Source organism: Pituophis catenifer, unplaced genomic scaffold (genome assembly GCF_029215685.1).
Source record: "Pituophis catenifer annectens isolate HBS135680 unplaced genomic scaffold, rPitCat1.0.hap2 SCAF_1, whole genome shotgun sequence".
NCBI lineage: Eukaryota > Metazoa > Chordata > Lepidosauria > Squamata > Colubridae > Pituophis > Pituophis catenifer.
In genome coordinates, this window is record NW_027256881.1 from 202,229,736 (window position 1) to 202,248,986 (window position 19,251).

The 19,251-nt window shown below is 37.3% G+C and overlaps 1 protein-coding gene across 1 annotated transcript in view; it reads left to right on the forward strand.

Moving 5' to 3' along the window:
- KCNH7 (potassium voltage-gated channel subfamily H member 7) overlaps positions 1–19,251 on the forward strand; it is a 345,986-nt gene that overhangs the window by 292,301 nt on the left and 34,434 nt on the right. Inside the window, exons 9-11 of the mRNA XM_070956966.1 lie at positions 702–901; positions 14,579–14,831; positions 15,948–16,153. Of these exons, the coding sequence (XP_070813067.1) occupies positions 702–901; positions 14,579–14,831; positions 15,948–16,153 (659 nt within the window). The remainder of the gene's footprint in view (positions 1–701; positions 902–14,578; positions 14,832–15,947; positions 16,154–19,251) is intronic.

The following is a 19,251-nucleotide window of genomic DNA, read 5'->3' on the forward strand; positions in this document are numbered from 1 at the left end:
CTTATTTCATCATTAAACTATTAAAAACCAAGCCAGGGTAATATTACAGTCCATCATTGTTGACTGGTGGGAGAGGTTAGTCAGCCTGGGTCTGAGTAGTTGGCATAATTGAGCAGGACCATGCCAGGAGGAGGGGGAAAAAAAGCAGAGCAGCATTCTTGACATAAGACAGCCAAATAAAGATACTGGTTGGCACATATTTGGAGGAAAATTTATTTTTTTTCTCTCACAGTGTTGTTGAAAAAAATAACTTGATCCTATATTTAATAGCATATCTGAATTTTTTGTTACTGATGCATGTTGGAACACGTTAGAAGTACTGTAAATTGCAGCTTTGTAGGAATTGTCCCATTGGCTTTAGGCAGAGTGATTCATCCAGTAATTGTAAACAACTTTGGGTACTTCTTATACCTGGCATATTTTTAGAAATGGAGCATTAGGTTTTCATAACATGATGCATGATCCAATGCCTCTATGTGGCGCCTGGACAAGTGGCCACGGCTGCATACTTAATTGGGACAATCATTGTTTCCCAGTTTTTGCAAATTTATGTAAGTGGCAAGAGGCATGTGTCCCTTTCAGTGGCCTCCTCTGTAAAATGGCGGGGGGGTTGAAAACTATTGTGTTGCACATATTTTGAGCTATATAGGTAATTTTGTATTAGCCAACCGCTTGTTTTTCTTCTTTTATTTTAACCCCAGCATTAATGTATGCAAGCATTTTTGGAAACGTATCTGCAATAATCCAAAGACTATATTCTGGAACGGCACGGTATCACATGCAGATGCTACGTGTGAAAGAGTTCATTCGCTTTCATCAGATTCCCAACCCATTGAGGCAGAGGCTCGAAGAATATTTCCAGCATGCGTGGACGTACACCAATGGCATCGACATGAACATGGTATGTACGTTTGCTTTTAGCAACAATTGCACACAAACATGTACAAACCCAAATAGAAAAGAAAGAAAATCAAGCTTGATGGTAGTAGAAGGCTTTATTTCCAACCCTAACCACACTTAACTCTCTGTTAGTTATTGTTTTCTGTGGTTTTATGTTTTCTTAGCCCTTGGCCCTGAATTGTATTGGGAGATGGGCAGCCATATATATTGTTTTAATAAATAAATATCAAGACGCTGTAGCATAATACTTTGGAAAACAGCCAGTTTTGACTGGAAGAAGTAACCTGTAGATCTTTCAATTATGTATACAAAATCTCTTTGAAAAAAAATTGCATGAGCAATTATTCTAGAATTGCTTAAAAATCAAGCCTTGCTCCATAAAATGATAACTGCAGGTTTTTTTGCTGAAAGTAACATAACTTCATACATAGTGCCAAAATATATTCCATGGATGATGGAAATACCATTCTACATGCCTTGAGGAAGATGCTTAAAGGTCAAATTATACCATATAATTTGTAATTACATATGTCCTTTTCTTTTTTTCAATGGAAAGCCAACTCAAAAGCAGCAATTGAAAGAAGAATCCCAAAGTGAGGAGATAATCCTTCCTTTTTGCTCATTCCAGGTTATAATACGCACTTAGCTGTTTTTCCAGAGTAGCCGTTAGGGGTGTCTACATACACAAAAATATGCACGTGCAATATTTTTAATTTTAAAAAAAACATACAGTAAAATATCTATCATGTTCCAATGTTCTTCTGCTTTTAACTGTCACATCCAAAGGTGCATTTCAGTAAAATCAAGTATTTCTACAGAGGAGAGGAGTATACATATTTATAAAATATGCAGTATAATCCTAAATTAACCTGCTTTAAGTCTGATCCAAACACCACCGATACTAAAGGACTTTGCTGAGGTAAAATCGACCCATCTGGTCAAGATTTGGATCCAACAAAGTATAAAATAGTTACCAGTAAAGAATAATATTTGTAGCTCGGGGTTGAAATGAGGGGTCCTTGGTACCCTCTGAGCTTGGTAGTCCAGCACTGGTGATGTTACCTAGTTTGGATAATGAAATGTCTGCAAGGAAACAACCAAGCTCAGGGAGCACCAAGGACCCTGTCAGAGTTTGTTGCAGCACACACAATCAGTCACAATTAAATAATTCTGCAGGATTCAACTACATAAGAAAATGTCTTTATATACAATACCATTGTAGGTTTTTCCACGTTGTAGAGAAGAGAAATAGCAAGTACAAACACAGCACAAAATGGAGAAGGCAAAATGGAGGAGAGAGAAGCTAGTGCCCTCAAGCTTATATACAGAACAGTTAAGCCACACCCAGGCTCCAAACTGTCTCTTACGGCCCCATACAACAAACACTATGTTTCAGTTACTAAACTGCCCTCATTGGCTGACCTGTTGCTATGCCCTATTCCAGTTCATGAATATACTCTGACAGACCCCTGATAAAATAATTGCATTCTAGTTTAAATAAAAAGCAAATTAACAGATTAACAAAGTTGGAAGGAACCTTGTAGGTCATCTAGTCCATGGGTAAATGAATGGATGAGGGAAGCCATGCCCATTTTTTTTCTCAAAATGGAGCCATTCGTTACATTTTTAAAAACAACCATCCATTTCTGAAATTGAAGCAGGTCTCCAAAGCTGTTTGCTGTACAGCACATGAGACTTCCAAACCCCATCAGGTAAACCTACCTAAATTCTTGGGTGTGTTGAAAATCACCTTTTAAACTACAATTAATGCATTGATATTGATATTGATATAAAGCAATGGCTCAAATGTGTTTTAATGGCCCTGTTCTCACAGTCGATCTAATCATCTACGACTCTAATCAGAGCCACCGTTTTCCATCATTGTGGGAATGCACTGCAGGCTCACAGTTCACTTTCTTCAAGAAAAACCTAATATCCCATGAGGCCTTCCACGTAAGACTACAGTACTGACTCCTACCTTTGAAGCTATAAATGCTGCAATGAAAATCGGTTTAAACAAGATCACATGGAAGATATTGAAGTTGTATGTTATCGTGAGCTATAAACAGAAATAGCTTCATGGAACTGTGCAGAGTTTCATAACTGATTCCAAAAGGTTCTTTAGAAGGCCCAGGAGCATACAACTGAATAGTACAAGGTGTAAGATTTGGTGTATCGAAAAGCAATCTTAAATGGCTTCTTATCTCATATTCATCAGTATACTGGGTGGGATGTCAGTTACCACTCTACTTGCTATTGCATGTACGTGAACAGGTATGAGATTCCTGCTTCAAATCGAAATGCAGCAGTAAACATAATTCAGCAGCATTTTGTAATATGGTACTTCTTATGCTCATAAAATTCCATATATTTAGGAAAATAACCAAATGACTTTTAATGCAAGGTTGTTGTTCCAACTGTTTTTTATATGTTGTACTTATGAAAGATTTATCTTTTTCTTGTCTGCTTCATACCTTAATACATGGAATAACACCACTCACTGGTAAGAGCAGGAGGTATTTATATATCCAATTTAATTCCAGTGTAAAATTGAATATCCCATGTTAACTGTTGAGATTAAATTTTATTTTAATGATTTCTCTTTCAAATAGCTTTTTTTTTCTTATTAAGCAATGTGATTGATAAATTGAAGGGCAAAATCAGGTTTGGGCAACCAAAAACCAAAAAAACCCAACAACCTGAAATCTAAATTGAAAAATATTTTGAAGGTGCCATATTCATGGTCTATGGTTTAGCCCCACAATTCTGAATAAAGCCATCATGCCTATCACTCTATGCTTTTGGTTGTGTTAGTGTTTTTTCACTCTCACTTATGTGCATGTTAGTAGCAAACATTTAAAAAAAATATTTCTCTTAGATCCATTTGCAGATGAACTCACATGTTGAACTCACATGTTCTTTTAATCATTTGAGCATGCATGGTAATTGATCATGAAGAATCTGTCACCTGTCATCAGTAGCAATTAGCAGACTTTCTGAGATTCAAAGGGGATCGCCCAAGATATTTGTAGCCAGGATGAATTATGAAAACTGAGTCTAGTCTAGTCTAAAGAAAGATTAGTTCCTGCTGTGAAAAGTTAATGCATGCTTTGTGTAATTATATTCACTGTTAATATTATGAAGGGTTATTTAAAATGCTTTTTAAAGTGTTAATGTTATTACATTGGAATAAAAAAAAAATTAAAAATGAATAAAATACTGGATCAGGTGCAACAGGTTTATGAAAATAAAGCTTTGTGACATATTTATTGTAAATAGAGAAGTTAATACTTTTTCCTTACTTTATTCCAAATCACTGATCGATCCAAAGAATGGTATCTTCGAACTGAGATAGGCTGAGAATATAATTCATTTTTTTAAACACTTTTTTATTTTACGTCATCTCTCCTTTTCTTTTGTTATATATTTCAATGTAGACGACTCTTTTCAAAATTTGTGCTACTAATAACATGATGTGTGTTATGTTTGGACGAACAGGATTTGGGATTTACTTTAATCACAGTCCAAATTCTGAAAAAGAACAGATTTTTAGGTTTTCATTTGGAGGACCACTAGTGAGTAGATGACCTACCAGATGACCAATGGAAAACAAGTGTCCCCAACTTCAAAATGAAGAGAGAATGTAGGGAACTAGAGTTAGTCAACCTACCACAATTTCTGGAAAACTCTAGAACAGATCATAGAAAACAAGGCAAACTTATTAAAAATCACCACACAAAATTTTATCAAGGAAAAGCCTTGGCAGACTGGCCTTATTTAACCGGCTGTGGGAATACTGTATACATACCTTGATTTCACCAAAACATTTGATAAAGTATCCCACAATATTATCATTAACAAGCTATTTAATCATGACTTGAATGGCATGCCAATTAAAGTGAATAAATGGCTGGCATAAAAGTCATTCTTAATAGGTTCTCATCAGAGATTTCTCATAAAAATAAAGTGAGATATTTATGAGATGCATTTTTTTTGAATCTCACATTTGGCACTATTCAGTATTTTAATGAAAAATGCTTCTCAGATGACATAAAATTATCAAGTACTCTGGAAGACAAGTGAAATTTGGAATAGATTAGAGACATGATCTGGGGGGGAAAATAACACAGACAGGTACAAACAAAACAAATAATATACTTGGGAAATAGGACTAAGACACACAAATATAAACTGAGGAATGCCTGTCTGATAACAGCACCTGTAAAATTCATTTTGGAACAGGGATTGACTGCAGACTGAAGGTGAATCAATTGCGTGAAGAACGTAGAACCGTAGAAACAGACTTTCCAAAACACCAGAAGAAATATTTCCACTTTGTTCAACACTGATTAGACCCCACCTATGTATCATATTTTAAAAAAGGATTAAAGAAGAATTCCGACAAACCAGAACAAGTTCTGAGAAGGGCAATGGGCCTGATCAGGAAACTACAAGTTAATTCCTATGAAGAAAGACTGAGGAAACTAAGGGAGGAAATGATAGCATTCTTCAAATACTACAAAAACTATACATTTAGTAATGTACATTTCATTACCAAACTAGATTACATCATCAGTGCCTGATGATGTTAACCTATTTTGATAATGAAACATCTACAAGGAAATAACCAATCTCAGAGAACACCAAGGATCTCACAATGGGAACTATCCCCTTTCTAGAGGACTTAAAGATCTACCTTTCTCCCAGGCCTTAAGCTAAAATGGTTGGAGCCTCTGATGAGTACTGTGTTGGCTGGATGCGCCATCTTGCTTTTTATCTGCTGTTATTTATTTAAGTGTTTTTTTTAACTGTTGTATCATTTTTGAATGGCATTGTATTTTCTTTTCTTTGTTAAATTGTGAGCTGCATTTGGAGTCAGGTGGGCCTAAATCAAAGAAATGCAAAAAATGTTTGCACGTCTCCTTCTAATTCTCTATCAGTATATCAGATTGAGTATATTATAATTCCAATTCACTTCGGTTCATTTTGTTTACTTTGCTGTATCCATTCAGCATTGATTAGTTTGCATGCTGTTCATTATAAAGACACAATCTGGAGGAGAATCATATGTGTGTTTCCTTTCCTAATTTTCATGCTCTCATGGTCTTCCATACATCAAGTCAACCAAACTGATATTACTGATATTTAATCTTCTTAGGAAGATTAAAATGTAAAATACATTTTAGCGGATTGTGAACATATTTTAGTTTTTTTAAATGTTAGTGGAATGCCTTAGTCATGCTGGTTTGTGAATTCTTTTATATAATAGATACAGCAATATCCATTGTAATTCATAATTTTGACCCACCTTTACTACCTAGAAATCCCTTTATACCCTTACCTGACTGCTGAATGATGTACAATAATAGCACAATTTTACATAACCCAATTTAGACCTGTCTGATTTTCTGAGTATATTCCTATAAAATGATATTTATGTTTCAAAAGGCTTAGATAGCCATCTTCTGATGCCAAAAGGCTCTCTGGTATGGTATAATGCAAAAAGAAAGAATAATAAGATATTGTAAAGTGTAATGTGGTCAAACCAGTGAATCCTCACAAATATCGAAGGGAAAAACCACATTGGGGGACAATTGAAATGATAAGTGGGGAAAAATGATGGTCATTGGAATGCTTGTATTTATACCTTTATGACTGTGCCACATCATGCCAGATTTTGAAGGCAAAGGTTAGTTACTGAGATGACTCTTTATCAGTAACTAAAGTACCTTCTTTGTTAAAAAGAAGAACTGATAAACTTGTTGAATTTCACAGCTAAACCACCCAATAAATAGATGAAAATTTTCACCTTGCTGCCTAAGGCTGCACTCCTAAGCATTCTATTCTCAGTGTAAGCCCATGGAGATTGGATAGGGTTTATTAACAAGTAAATATGAGTGTTTACTTCAAATACCACAATCAAATCAACGTAATTTGGAAAACAGACCATTTGATTTATGGAAAAGTTTATGAAGAAGACTTATTAAAAAAAGTTTTATTTTATGATCAGAATGCAAATATTTTGTGACAGTTCTGGTAGATAGTACACTGTTTAAGATTCAAGCCCTTTCTTCCAGCCTTCACCAGTTCTATGGATGTCACTACTGGAAGGCAGTAGTATACTGAAATAAAATTCATATTAAATGTAATTCCTTATGAGAGATTCCTTTTAACATATCTTCCTTTCTTTTTTATTAACTTATAAAGTAAGCCATATTTCTACCTCAGTGTATAACTGAATTTTCATCCTTTGAGCATTATGGAATGTCTGTCTTCATCTCCATCATCACCTTCTATATGCCATCTTCCAATTTTGCAGAATCAGATACAGATGGAATGAAGGGTCAGATATTATTACCTCTGGTATTTTCAGTTTTGTCACTGAATCAGCCTTCTAAATACTGGCAGACAGATAAAAAAAAATGAATTTCCTCTGCAATGCAGTGTTATTGCAACTGAGAAATAAGGTTGTATTGAGCTTAACAGCAGTGATACAATCCTTATTTGAAGTATAAAAAACAATGATCTGTTCTAAGGAGTGCTAAAATATAGTGCAAAGGTTCTGCTTTCCTCTCTTCAAATCACATATATTGATCCTTACAATCTATTTCTCATAAAATCAGTGTATATACAGTTTCAATGGCAAGTGCTTTCTGCAGAGCCCTAAAGAAAGAACTCACTGCCCCAAGAAGTTAGGATTTCTTCTTCCGTTTCTGTCTTCCTCTATGAAGTCACCTCTGTGAAGTTAAGTAGAAAAACATTTCTACTTAAATACCATTCTTTTTTTAAAAAAATGTTAGAGTCACTGTAATCTAAATGGTCTTTTTCCCTCCTGATTCTGTACTCTTTTTTCATCTGACAATCTTGTGCTAATTACAATAGGTTTTTTTTAAAAAAAAAATTTTTTTGATTTATATGCCACCCTTCTCCGGAGACTCAGGGCAGCTTACAATGTGCTCAGCAATAGCCTTCATTCTTTTGTATATTTATACAAAGTCAGCTTATTGCCCCCACAACTGGGTCCTCAATTTACCTACCTTAGAAAGGATGGAAGGCTGAGTCAACCTTGAGCCTTGGCGAGATTCGAACCTGCAGTAATTGCAGGCAGCTGATCTTAATAACCAGCTTAATAACAGGGTGCCTTAGACCACTGTACTACCAAGGCTCGTTTTGTATCCTATGTAACATACATAATTTCTTAGCCACTTTGAGCAACTTATTTTGATTGGGAAGGGCAGGAAGAGACACTCTTGTGTACATCAAACATAAAAAATCGGGAATGACCACTTGTAATGGGGTGCATCTGAGTATGTACCCATGGAATATGGTAGGCTGGGTCCTTTGGGCTTCTATAAAGGGACTCCCAACTCTTTTCCACAACCCTACTATTTACCTACCCACAACTCAGAAGAAGATGCTACTGCCAACCCTTTCCCAATAAAAATCCCTCTCTGCCCTGTTCACTTGGAAGAAATTGCATGGTTTTGGTCTGTGTACTACTGAAAAGTAAGAGAAATATTATGGTTTCTATGGTTCTTAAGCAGAATTCAAACAAACAGTAAAAACTTTATAAGATAGGGTGGGAAACAGAAAAGGGGATTTAGGTCTTTCCATCTCATCTTATGCATCTTATGCCCGCTAAGCAATAGCAATAGCACTTAGACTTATATACTGCTTCATAGTGCTCTACAGCCCTCTCTAAGCGGTTTACAGAGTCAGTATATTGCCCCCAACAATCTGGGTCCTCATTCTACCGAGCTTGGAAGGATGGAAGGCTGAGTCAACCTTGACCCTGGAGCAATTCGAACTGCCAAATTGCTGGCAGCCGGTGATCAGCAGAAGTAGCCTGTAGTACTGCACTCTAACCACTGTGCCACTGCAGCTCATTAGCTTGGAAGCTTGAAAAATATAACTGGGAGGGAATACATGTGCGCTAAAGGCTATTCTTTCTTTCTTTCTCCCTCCTGAGTGAAAGCCACTGATTTGTGCTCATCAAGACTAAAAAAACCATAGAAGAAAGTTGAGAGGCAGGAAAGAAATGATTTTGGAAGAGAGTGATTTCATCCTCCATGCCCACAGCCAGAATGTTTCATAAACAGACCCAAAACAAAATTCTTCAACTCCAACAATAACAGGCCATAAAAGAAGTTACTCCTCAGAGCCTCTCTCTAAGGGAAAAAAATAAATAATAAATAAATATCTTTTTCTTTTTAATGACCCTACAATCCCTTGCATTGGGGTGGAGTAGGGGCGACTGAATGGAACTGAGCATTATTTTCTCTTTGCACCCAGAGAGAGAAATATCTGCCGCTACCTTGAGGTTTTCTTTAGAAATTCATTCTTGGTGGATTTCTCTATGGCTTTATTTGGGTTGACGGGTATAGATTTTCCTTTAACATTTTCAGTGTCTGAATCTCTGGCTATTCTCCCATCCCCAACATCACTACCACAGTTAATGATGAACGCAGGTCTGATCTGATGGAGCAATTTTATATATATATATATATATATATATATATATATATATATATATATATATATATATATATATCAATTTTCTTATATATATATACACACACATACATATATTATATACATATATATATTATATACATACATATATTATATATATATATATAAAATTGCTCCATCAGATCAGACCTGCGTTCATCATTAACTATATATATATATATATATATATATATATATATATATATATATATATATATATATATATATATATATATTGTACAGCATGGCTTTTGGTAATGGCAGAACCGTTAAAAACAATGCAATTTACTCTCTTATAAAAGTGCTTAATACTACAGCCTTCCTTACTCATCTTTTGCCATTTAACATTGGAAAATACGCACTCTCTGAAAGAGTAGGTCATCCCTATCCTGAGTGAGAAGATGTGGAAGCTGTAACTAATGCCCTCATCACCATCAGAATAAACTACTGCAGTGTTCTTTGCATGGGAGTCCCCCTGAAGACCACTCAGAAAGTGTAATTGGTCAGAATACAGCTGTCCACGCTGGCAAGTGAGACCTTCTGCAGCCATATATCATCCAAACTGCAGGCACTGCATTAGCTTTCAAGAGATTTTTCTGCATACTGTAAAAGTGATGGCTTTAACCTTGAAAGTTTTCATGACTTGGCTCCCAGATACCTATATGACTTCCTTCTCCAGGTAGCCTGGATCCAGTCAATATACTCCTCCCAGTTAGGAATGCTGTGTATCCCTTGTGTAAAAATAAAAATAAAATGAGATCATTAGTGATCCGTAGCCAGTGTTTCTCAATGATCAAGTCCTTCTCCTGACCCCTGTGCTTATTTGAAAAGCAATGAAAAGAGAACTGTTCCAGACAGGTTTTGAGGGACGATGTCACCTGGAATTGAGTAGGATTATCATTTTAGCTGCAATAATTTGATATGTTTTTGTAATTATATTGTGCCTTGTGTTTTATTACAAAAAAAAGCCATCTTAAAACACAAGAGTTAGTGGTATACCGATGTGATAAATACATCCAAATATTCTGTAAGAAAAGAGGTATTTTAATGGGAAAGATAACTTTATAAAATGTCCAGTATTTTATGTCATTTGTGGGATCAATTCTAAACATCCATACATTCAGTTGAAACCGATGACAACTGAGCAAAGGTTAAAAAAAACGTTATGCTGCTAGAATTGGTCTGGTTGTCTACAATTGAATAAAGAATAAATGAGATTATGTTGCTGGAGAAGTTTATAATCCCAAATGCTGAACCTTAATTATCATTTTTTAAGGATCAGGCTATTAAAAAAAAGTACAGATTAATTGCTTAGAGAAGCAGAACCAAGTTAATTACATCTGTTGTTTATTAGATATAGCTGACTTCTAGCTGCCTAAGAAGTCTCTCCTAGTTTGAAGTTATTTCTTCCCTTTTGCCAATTTTGTACGTGGTGACAATGTTCTAAGCAGGAATGCTATTGAAGGCAGATGACATGAGAAGGAAGAAATGATGGGGGTGGGGAATCGCATTTGTTTCTTTTGGATTTTAAAGTGAGATTACTTAATGTTGCCTTCAAGGAGGTTGCACTTCCCTGAATTTTGCAATGCAATTCTCTATTCGAAGAGCAATGTGTAAAAAAATTACAAGAATCATAGCAAGTCTAGCATCCAGTATAAAATACGCAGAAAAAAAGTGTATATATTACTAAAACAAATATAAAAATTTTGTATTTAATATAACTATTAGCAAAATAATTACACAGGTAATAGTTTCACATTCATATATCCCAAATATCAAGAAAAAAGTTGCAGGAAAATTAAGTGAATTTTCAAGTCAAGGAGCATATCTAAAATTTAAGGAAAGGTGAGATAAACCAGTTTTTTCAAAGATGAGAAACTAAAAGAAACTGTGCTTCGGGCCCCATTTTATTACTTCAGGAGAGTGCTCATGCTTTGGATTATTCCATTGGTTCTTTATCCTTAGGATAGGAAAGGATTAAAAAGTACTTAGGAGCTTGTCATAAACAGTTGAATGGATCCAATGTGCAAGCCCCCCCCCCTTTTTTTTAAGGGTGCTTGAACTCTAAAAATACAAAACTCATTGAGTTGGATCCAAGTTTCTCTGGACTGGAACCAGATTGAGTGTCTTCTGCAGATGGAAGATCATTTTCAACCGTTTTTTTTTTCCTGCACTTTATAGCCTTTAAAGTAAAGGTAAAGGTTCCCCTTGCACATATGTGCTAGTCAATCCTGACTCTACAGGGCGGTGCTCATCTCCATTTCAAAGCCGAAGAGCCAGCTCTGTCTGAAGATATCTCCGTGATCATGTGGCCAGCATGACTACATGCCAAAGGTGCACAGAATGCTGCTACGTTCCCACCAAAGGTGGTCCCTATTTTTCTACTTGCATTTTTTACGTGCTTTCGAACTGCTAGGTTGGCAGAAGGTGGGACAAATAACGGGAGCTCACCCCATTATGTGGCACTAGGGATTCGAACTGCTGAACTGCCGACCTTTCGATCAACAAGCTCAGTGTCTTAGCCACTGAGCCACCACGTCCCTCCTTATAGCCCTTATGTCTCCTGAAAATCTGTTTTGGACTTGCCCTTTTGAATGGTACAAGAGTTGATACTGGAGACTTAAGGAGGAAAGAGTTCCTAGGGAAAGCATCAGAATCCGTCCTTCAACAGGAATGGAGGAGAGGGAGAGAGAGAGAGAAAGAGAGAAGGGCTTTTTGTTCTTAGAGCAGCCCTTCAGGTTCCAGAATCAGAATTCAGTTATCACAACACATACAGGTAGTCTTCGACTTACGACCACAACTGAGACTGGGACATCTGTTTCTAAATGATGCCACCATTAAGTGAGACAGGACCGATTTGATGATCTTTTTTTGACCCAGTCATGAGGTGAATCATGCAGCTGTTCAGTGAATCTCCGCTCCCTCCCATTGACTTTGCTTGTCAAAAACCCTCTGGGAAAGTTGTAATGGCAATCGCATGACCCTCAGATACTGCAACCATTGTAAATAAATGCCAGTTGCCAAGCACCCCGATTTTGATGACATGACCCCATGGCCATTGCAAAATAGTCATAAGTATGAGGATCGTCAACAGTCACTTTTTTCAGCACCATCATAACTTCGAATGGTTGTCAAATGGATGGTACAGTCGAGGACTACCTGTATACAAACAGTGCATTTTTTTTTAAAAAAAAAAAAGGAATCTTGACTCTGCTAAACCTATAGAAATCTCACAGTGTCATGTTTCTTGTTTCCTGGACTTTGAAATGGCCATCCTGGCCCTAAGACTTTAAATAGTGCAATTTGTATATAATTATTTTTTTTTTGTTCTTTTGCAGCACAAGTCTAATTTATGTAAAGTCATTTCTTAATTCATAGCTTTGCTTCGATGAAATGACATTCTCCTGTCAAAAGTAACAATCCTCCATATCTTGCTTATTAGAACTGAAGAAATAGGATCAATGTTTTGGTTATGAATCCATAAATGGCTGCTTTGTTGTGCTGAAATGGAACAAAAACTTAGAAATTTTAAACACTGGAATTATATTATTTAATTAATATGCAATTAAATATAATATGTGAACATACGAAAGTATCAAATTCCTTTAAAGTGGTAGATAGATAGATCATCATTCTATTTGGGTCACAAGCTGAAAAGTACTTCTTCTTCTCAGCTTTTGCACTTCGATTGAGCTCTCCTTCGTAATAGACAGGTGATATAGGGAAGAAAGTAAGAGGTACAAGGTTCAGATCGTGCAGCTATTGTTTGAGAGGGAATTGCAGTCCCTCTCTTGGAGCTCAGCTCTGCCTCTGGAGAGCCCGCAATGGTGTTTTAGAACTTTGAATATATATTTTTAAAAAAGCAAACCGCCAGTAAAACAGCCAAAAGGGTTTTCAGCTGCCCTCAAAACTCCACAACCAGCGGCAAGCATACTTTTTAACAGGGCAAATGCAAAGGAAGGGAATGACTGGTGGGATCCTCTCTTTGACTCTGCCAGGTTTCAGAGACATCGAAGAGTTGTTACCAGAGATGGATTGATCATTTTCATAATCAGAGAAGGCAGGTTGTGTGTGTGTGCGTGTGGATTTTTCATCCCTTGAAGCAGATCTAGCAAAATAATTCATGTTAAGCGACCATTAGCAATCAAAGGAAGTGTCTCAGTGCAGGTTAGCGGCATCAAAGGAACTGCTGTTGCCAAGGTTGGAGCAAGGGAAGGAAGAACTAGATTCATTGATCCTACCTGCTGCTGTTCCATTAATCAGGATCCACCTCCACAAGCAGAAGCATTCTTTGCTTCTTCTAAAAGCAGAGACGTTTAACCTACGTCAAGCTTGGTCTTCTGCAGCAAATAACAGATGTCCTGCTGCTTCCATAAAGCTTCCAATTAAGTGAAGTCAATTCTGTGCATCCCCTGTCTGCTCATTTTTCCTATATCAGGGGGAAAAAAACAAAAAACCCCACAACCTCAAAAGGAAGCTTTTCCTGGACCTGGCCTGAATCAGTGCTACCCAGGAGGGAAGGGGGACATAATGGGAGGATTTCCTCAGAAGCCAATGCAAAAGTAAGACATGTTTTTTGAAGAATTGCTTCAGCATCATTAGTCAGTTTCCTTTGATAAGACTAGAGGATTCTTTCTTCCAACACAATCTGGCTTCATGTCTTTGAGTCACTGAAACATACATCTTTTTTCATCCTACTCTCTTCACATGACTCATGATTCATTCCACTCCTCTCACATCGTGCCTTGTAAGGTTCAGTCTCCTCTCTTTCCAATGTCCTTGGGGAGCATAGGTATTCCATCTCAGCATAACCAGAACTCGTGCCCTACCCTCCAAAAGATAGGCTTATCGCCAGTGATGTATCAAATTAGGAATCCAACTCTGGACATAATCACTTTCTAGCAAGCTATAGTGTGTAGTTAGAGATCCAATTCTGATTATTTTGATCCAGCTAGCTAAATAAAAGAACATCCTGTGACCAATATCCAACATGAATGCCTTTACCCATATCAGTGCTGCCAATCAAATTTCTGATTATATTTTGATCTCTGTTGTATTACAGATCTAGTGCCAGTTTATTTGGCACCCAATTGAACAAGGAAATGATATTCCCAAACTATAGGCCAAGCAGCTTGGTTGTACTAAACTCTTACATTATCTTCATCAGGTCCTAAAGGGGTTTCCAGAATGTTTGCAAGCTGATATCTGTCTCCACCTCAACCAAAGCTTACTTCAAAACTGCAAAGCTTTCCAGGGTGCGAGTAAAGGGTGTCTCCGGGCTCTGGCTATGAAGTTTAAGACTACTCATGCACCTCCTGGGGACACACTAGTCCATTGTGGTGATGTTCTGACTGCACTTTACTTCCTTTCCCGAGGCTCCATTGAAATCCTCAAGAATGACATGGTTGTAGCAATTCTCGGTAAGCATTCAGAAATACCATTAATTCTGGAAATGTTTAACGGTTTGATCAGCAATTGTTCCTTTTTAAGAGCAGAATCGGTATTGCATATTAGAATGAATAAAAAGAGAATATCCATCAATCTCATACTGAATCCAATATGAACCCCTTTTCTTTTCATAAAATGTACATTCTGCAAAATTTAGAGAAAAGGAATACGTGATCAAGTGCAGAAAAGCAGACAGAGCGGAGGGGTGGAGTTAAACATGTCATCAGCTTACAGTCCTTACATTGCCACAAATGATCTAAGTCCAAGTTCTCTTGAATTCCGTTGTCCCTCATTTGTCACCAGATCAGAGTCAATAGAATTCAAGAGGGGTTGGATTTGGATTGCGGCAATGTAAGAACTCTAAGCTTATCACACATTTAACTCCCCTAGCTCTGCCTCCTTTTCTCCTACATCAAGCAGTTAAAGCAACCCTAGGCGCTGATTCTTAGAAAAGCAACTACTGTAATTTAGCAAAACAGAATTAAGCTTAAATTATATTAGGATCAGATGTGCACTACTACTATGCTAGTAGAAAAATACATCTCCACTGTCTAGATATTCCGAATAACAAAATAGAGAAAAGGCATAACAGTGATGAAACGTCAGTGCTCATCCTTTAGGGATTGCCAACAATTATTGCCATAATTTCCCACAAGAACTTGATGAATGCCTGATGGTAGGAACATGTTTCCAGCACACACCTCGACTTCTTCAGAACTCAACCATCCTTACTTTCAAGGGTTTGAATCATCATATGCTCCTCGCAAAGTTTTACAAGGCTCTTTTATGAGGATCATAAATAATGATCTCTAGAGGTAAAAGCCCAATGAATTCTGTTTAGGCAATAACAACCTTCCGCAGTAAATAGCATCCATTAAGTCAATGTGGGAAAAACTATAATGACAGCGGATTGTGTCATTCCGGTTGTTAGTGAGATTTCCAGAGAGGAAGAAAAATTTTTACAGGAAAAATAAATAACTGGTGGTTAAACAATCATTTTTAGACATTTCTGTCTTCTTTTTTAAGAAGAGAGAGACAAATGTGAATTCTTGTAATTACCATGCTTTTCTGTGCCATTATTATTACAGGCAAAAATGATATTTTTGGAGAAATGGTCCATCTTTATGCAAAACCAGGAAAGTCAAATGCAGATGTGAGAGCACTAACCTACTGTGACTTACATAAAATCCAGCGAGAAGACTTGTTAGAAGTTTTGGATATGTATCCTGAATTTTCAGACCTGTTTCTCACCAATTTAGAACTCACTTTCAACTTGAGACATGAAAACGCAAAAGTATGTTAATTATAGTGTTTGGATATCTTTTTGTTTCCCAATAAAAATGAGGTTTTTCTTTTTATTCTGTTCAGTCCTGTCCAATCTCAGAGACTGCCTGGACAAGTCCCTGCAGTTTTCTTGACAAGGTTTTCCGAAGTGGTTTGCCATTCCCTCCTTCCTAGCTGGATGAAATTAAGGCAAAAACAACATCTACAAATTGTCTAGAACAGGGGTGCCAAACTCGATTTCATTGAGAGCTGCATCAGGGTTGTGTTTGACCTCGGGGGGCCAGGTGGACATGGCCAGGGTGGGCATGGCCAGCTCAATGTCACTCGTGTCGGGGGTACCTGTGGTGGCCCGGGCAGGGCTGGTGGGATCCTCCTGCAGTCCCTGCCAACGAAAACAGAATTTGGGAGGGCCGCGTGAAGCCCTTCCGAGCCCCGTTTTCGCTTGCAGACTCACCGCGAGCCGGTCCTTCGCTGTTTTCAGGATGGCCCTACGGGCCAGATCTAAGCACCCCGCGGGCCGGATCTGGCCCCAGGGCCTTGAGTTTGACGCCCTTGGTCTAGAAAGATAAAAAAAAGAAAGAAAAATGTGTTCTGTCACCATAATAAAAATTGTTGATGAAAGATAAATATTAGCAAAGAAAAAAACCCTAGTAAAATTCTCTCCTTTTGCATTGCTTGTTTATTTTCATGATAAGGGACTAGAGCATGAAGAACATGGTGCTTGATCACAGATATATTGATCATAGATACATACATAGATCGATACATAGATACCTGTAGGAAAAAGCAGTTATACAGTAATATTAATATCCAGCAGAGAAAAGAACAGCAATTCTATTACATGACATATTTAGAAACTAAGCACATCATAAATGAGATTTTCCATTCCTCAATTTTTTGAAATAATGTATCCACAATCTAAAATTCAATCTCAGTAAAGACAATGGCTCTCTATCTCTCCCTCTCTCACCCTCTCTATTTTATCTATAATGTAATAGCTCCAGTTTACTACCTAAATTATCCTAGTAGCCATATTTTTCTCATTGCTTGTAGTTCTGCTTCAGTTTGCATATAGTACATTTCTTCTTCTTTTCTGTTTCCATCATCTCAATTTCTAGACCCAATACAGGTTAGATGTATCCCTAACGTCTATTCATGCAGCATAGTACCTTAGATGTTTCAGGTGGTCAAATTTGGATTCCAATAAGTAGCAAAATGTTAAACAGTGTTTGGCTGTTTTTCCTTAGACATCCACAATTTAAACTGCTTCTACTCATATATAATGTGTGTGTGTGGGGAGGAGGGTTTGTTCGTTGCTCCCTGCCATCTTTACATTTATCAGTCCTTGGAGTCCAGTTGGATACAACTTCCTCTCCTGAATGAGATTGTTCTTCATTTGAACATCCTGTCGCAGCCCCGTTTCCCAACTTTTTCCCTTGCTACTTGAAAGCAGAAAGAAAAAAAAGGAAGACTAACCGTCAGATACATTTTTAAGGCCCATTGTAATCAGTTAAGTGGGAATGCAAAAGAAAAGCTGCTTATAGTTCCATCTATGACCAGCTGCTGAGGAAAACCCCAGTTTAGGCCCTGTATCCAGTTCTTGGCATCACACATTTAAGCAGAATTCATTGGAATTGGAATAGGAATAGGATAGGGGTGTCAAACTCATGTCATCACGGGATGTATCGGGACTTTTCCCCCCTTCGCTAAACCGGGCATGGGCGTGGCTACCACGTGACGCATCCGGCCCATGGGCCAAGAGTTTTACAAGCCATGGAATAGGAGAAGGGTACTGAAGGCAATTAGAAGACTAGAAATTATGAAGAGTAATTGAAGGAACTTGCTGTGTTTAGCTATGAGAAAAGTCCATTGAGAGGAGGTATGATAGTACTCTTCTAATGTGATGTCACATAGACGATCATGACCTTTTTATTTCAGCATGCAGGATGCAAAAACATTTAATTTGCATTACAAAAAAGCAGATTCCAGAAGACAGTTAGAAAATGGTACCTAGCAGTAAAAGCAGGCTGATAGTGGAACCAATGACCTAGAAATAGGTAATCTCCCCTTCATTAGATTCATTCAGGCAGATACTAGTCAACCATGTATTGAGGATGGGTCCTGTATGGGTTAGGGTGTATGGGTGGTCCTTGAGAATCTAAAGATCACAGCAATCACAGAAAGATTCTAGGGAGGAAAAAGGTGCTAACTTTCCTTTTAGTCTCCAAACAAGAGGAAGAATATAAAGAATTGTAATATAAAGAATTCATGTCAACCCAAAAAGGAAGCAGAGTGAATTTACAATATAAACGCAAATGATATGATGAATGAAGGTCTCATGAAGTGAGAGTTAAATTATATATCTTTTTAAAACCCATTATTGAGGAGCACTTAACTAGACCTAGTAAAATCTGTAGAGTAACAGGGGAACATTAAAATTTTAATGAAGTGTCAGACAAAAAAGTTAGGTTAAACAGAAGTTCAATAACCATTTTGTACATCAGCTTTCCCCAATGTGGGTTCCGTCCATAGCATTAAGCAAAAGTTTCTAAAATTCTCAGCATTTCCTAGTTGACTAGGGAATTTTAGAAGCTGAAGTCCATACATCTGGAGCTAGGTGGGGAGTTCAGGGAGTTCATCTTAAAAATCCACACATTTTAAAAGTTGTCAAGTTTGAGAAATGCTGATCTAGAGGATATCTACATTAGGCAAAACTGCTATAAATTGTAATCTGTATTTTACTGAGCAGTGGGTTTACTAAACATGAGGATGACTTATTCTTCAAAGCACCTGAGGGTAGGACAAGAAGCAATGGGGGGAAGCTCACTAAGGAGAGATCCAATCTGGACTAAGGATAAATTTCCTGTCAAGGAGATTATAAATATTTTAAGTTATATAAGGCACTTAATCGATGGAGGTTTTCAAGAAAAGATTGGACAACCATTTCCTGCAAGTCCCTTGGACTGCAAGGCGATCCAACCAGTCAGTCCTAGTGGAAATCAACCCTGACTGCTCTTTAGAAGGCCAGATCCTGAAGATGAAACTCAAATACTTTGGCCACCTAATGAGAAGGGAGGACTCACTGGAAAAAAGCCTAATGCTGGGAAA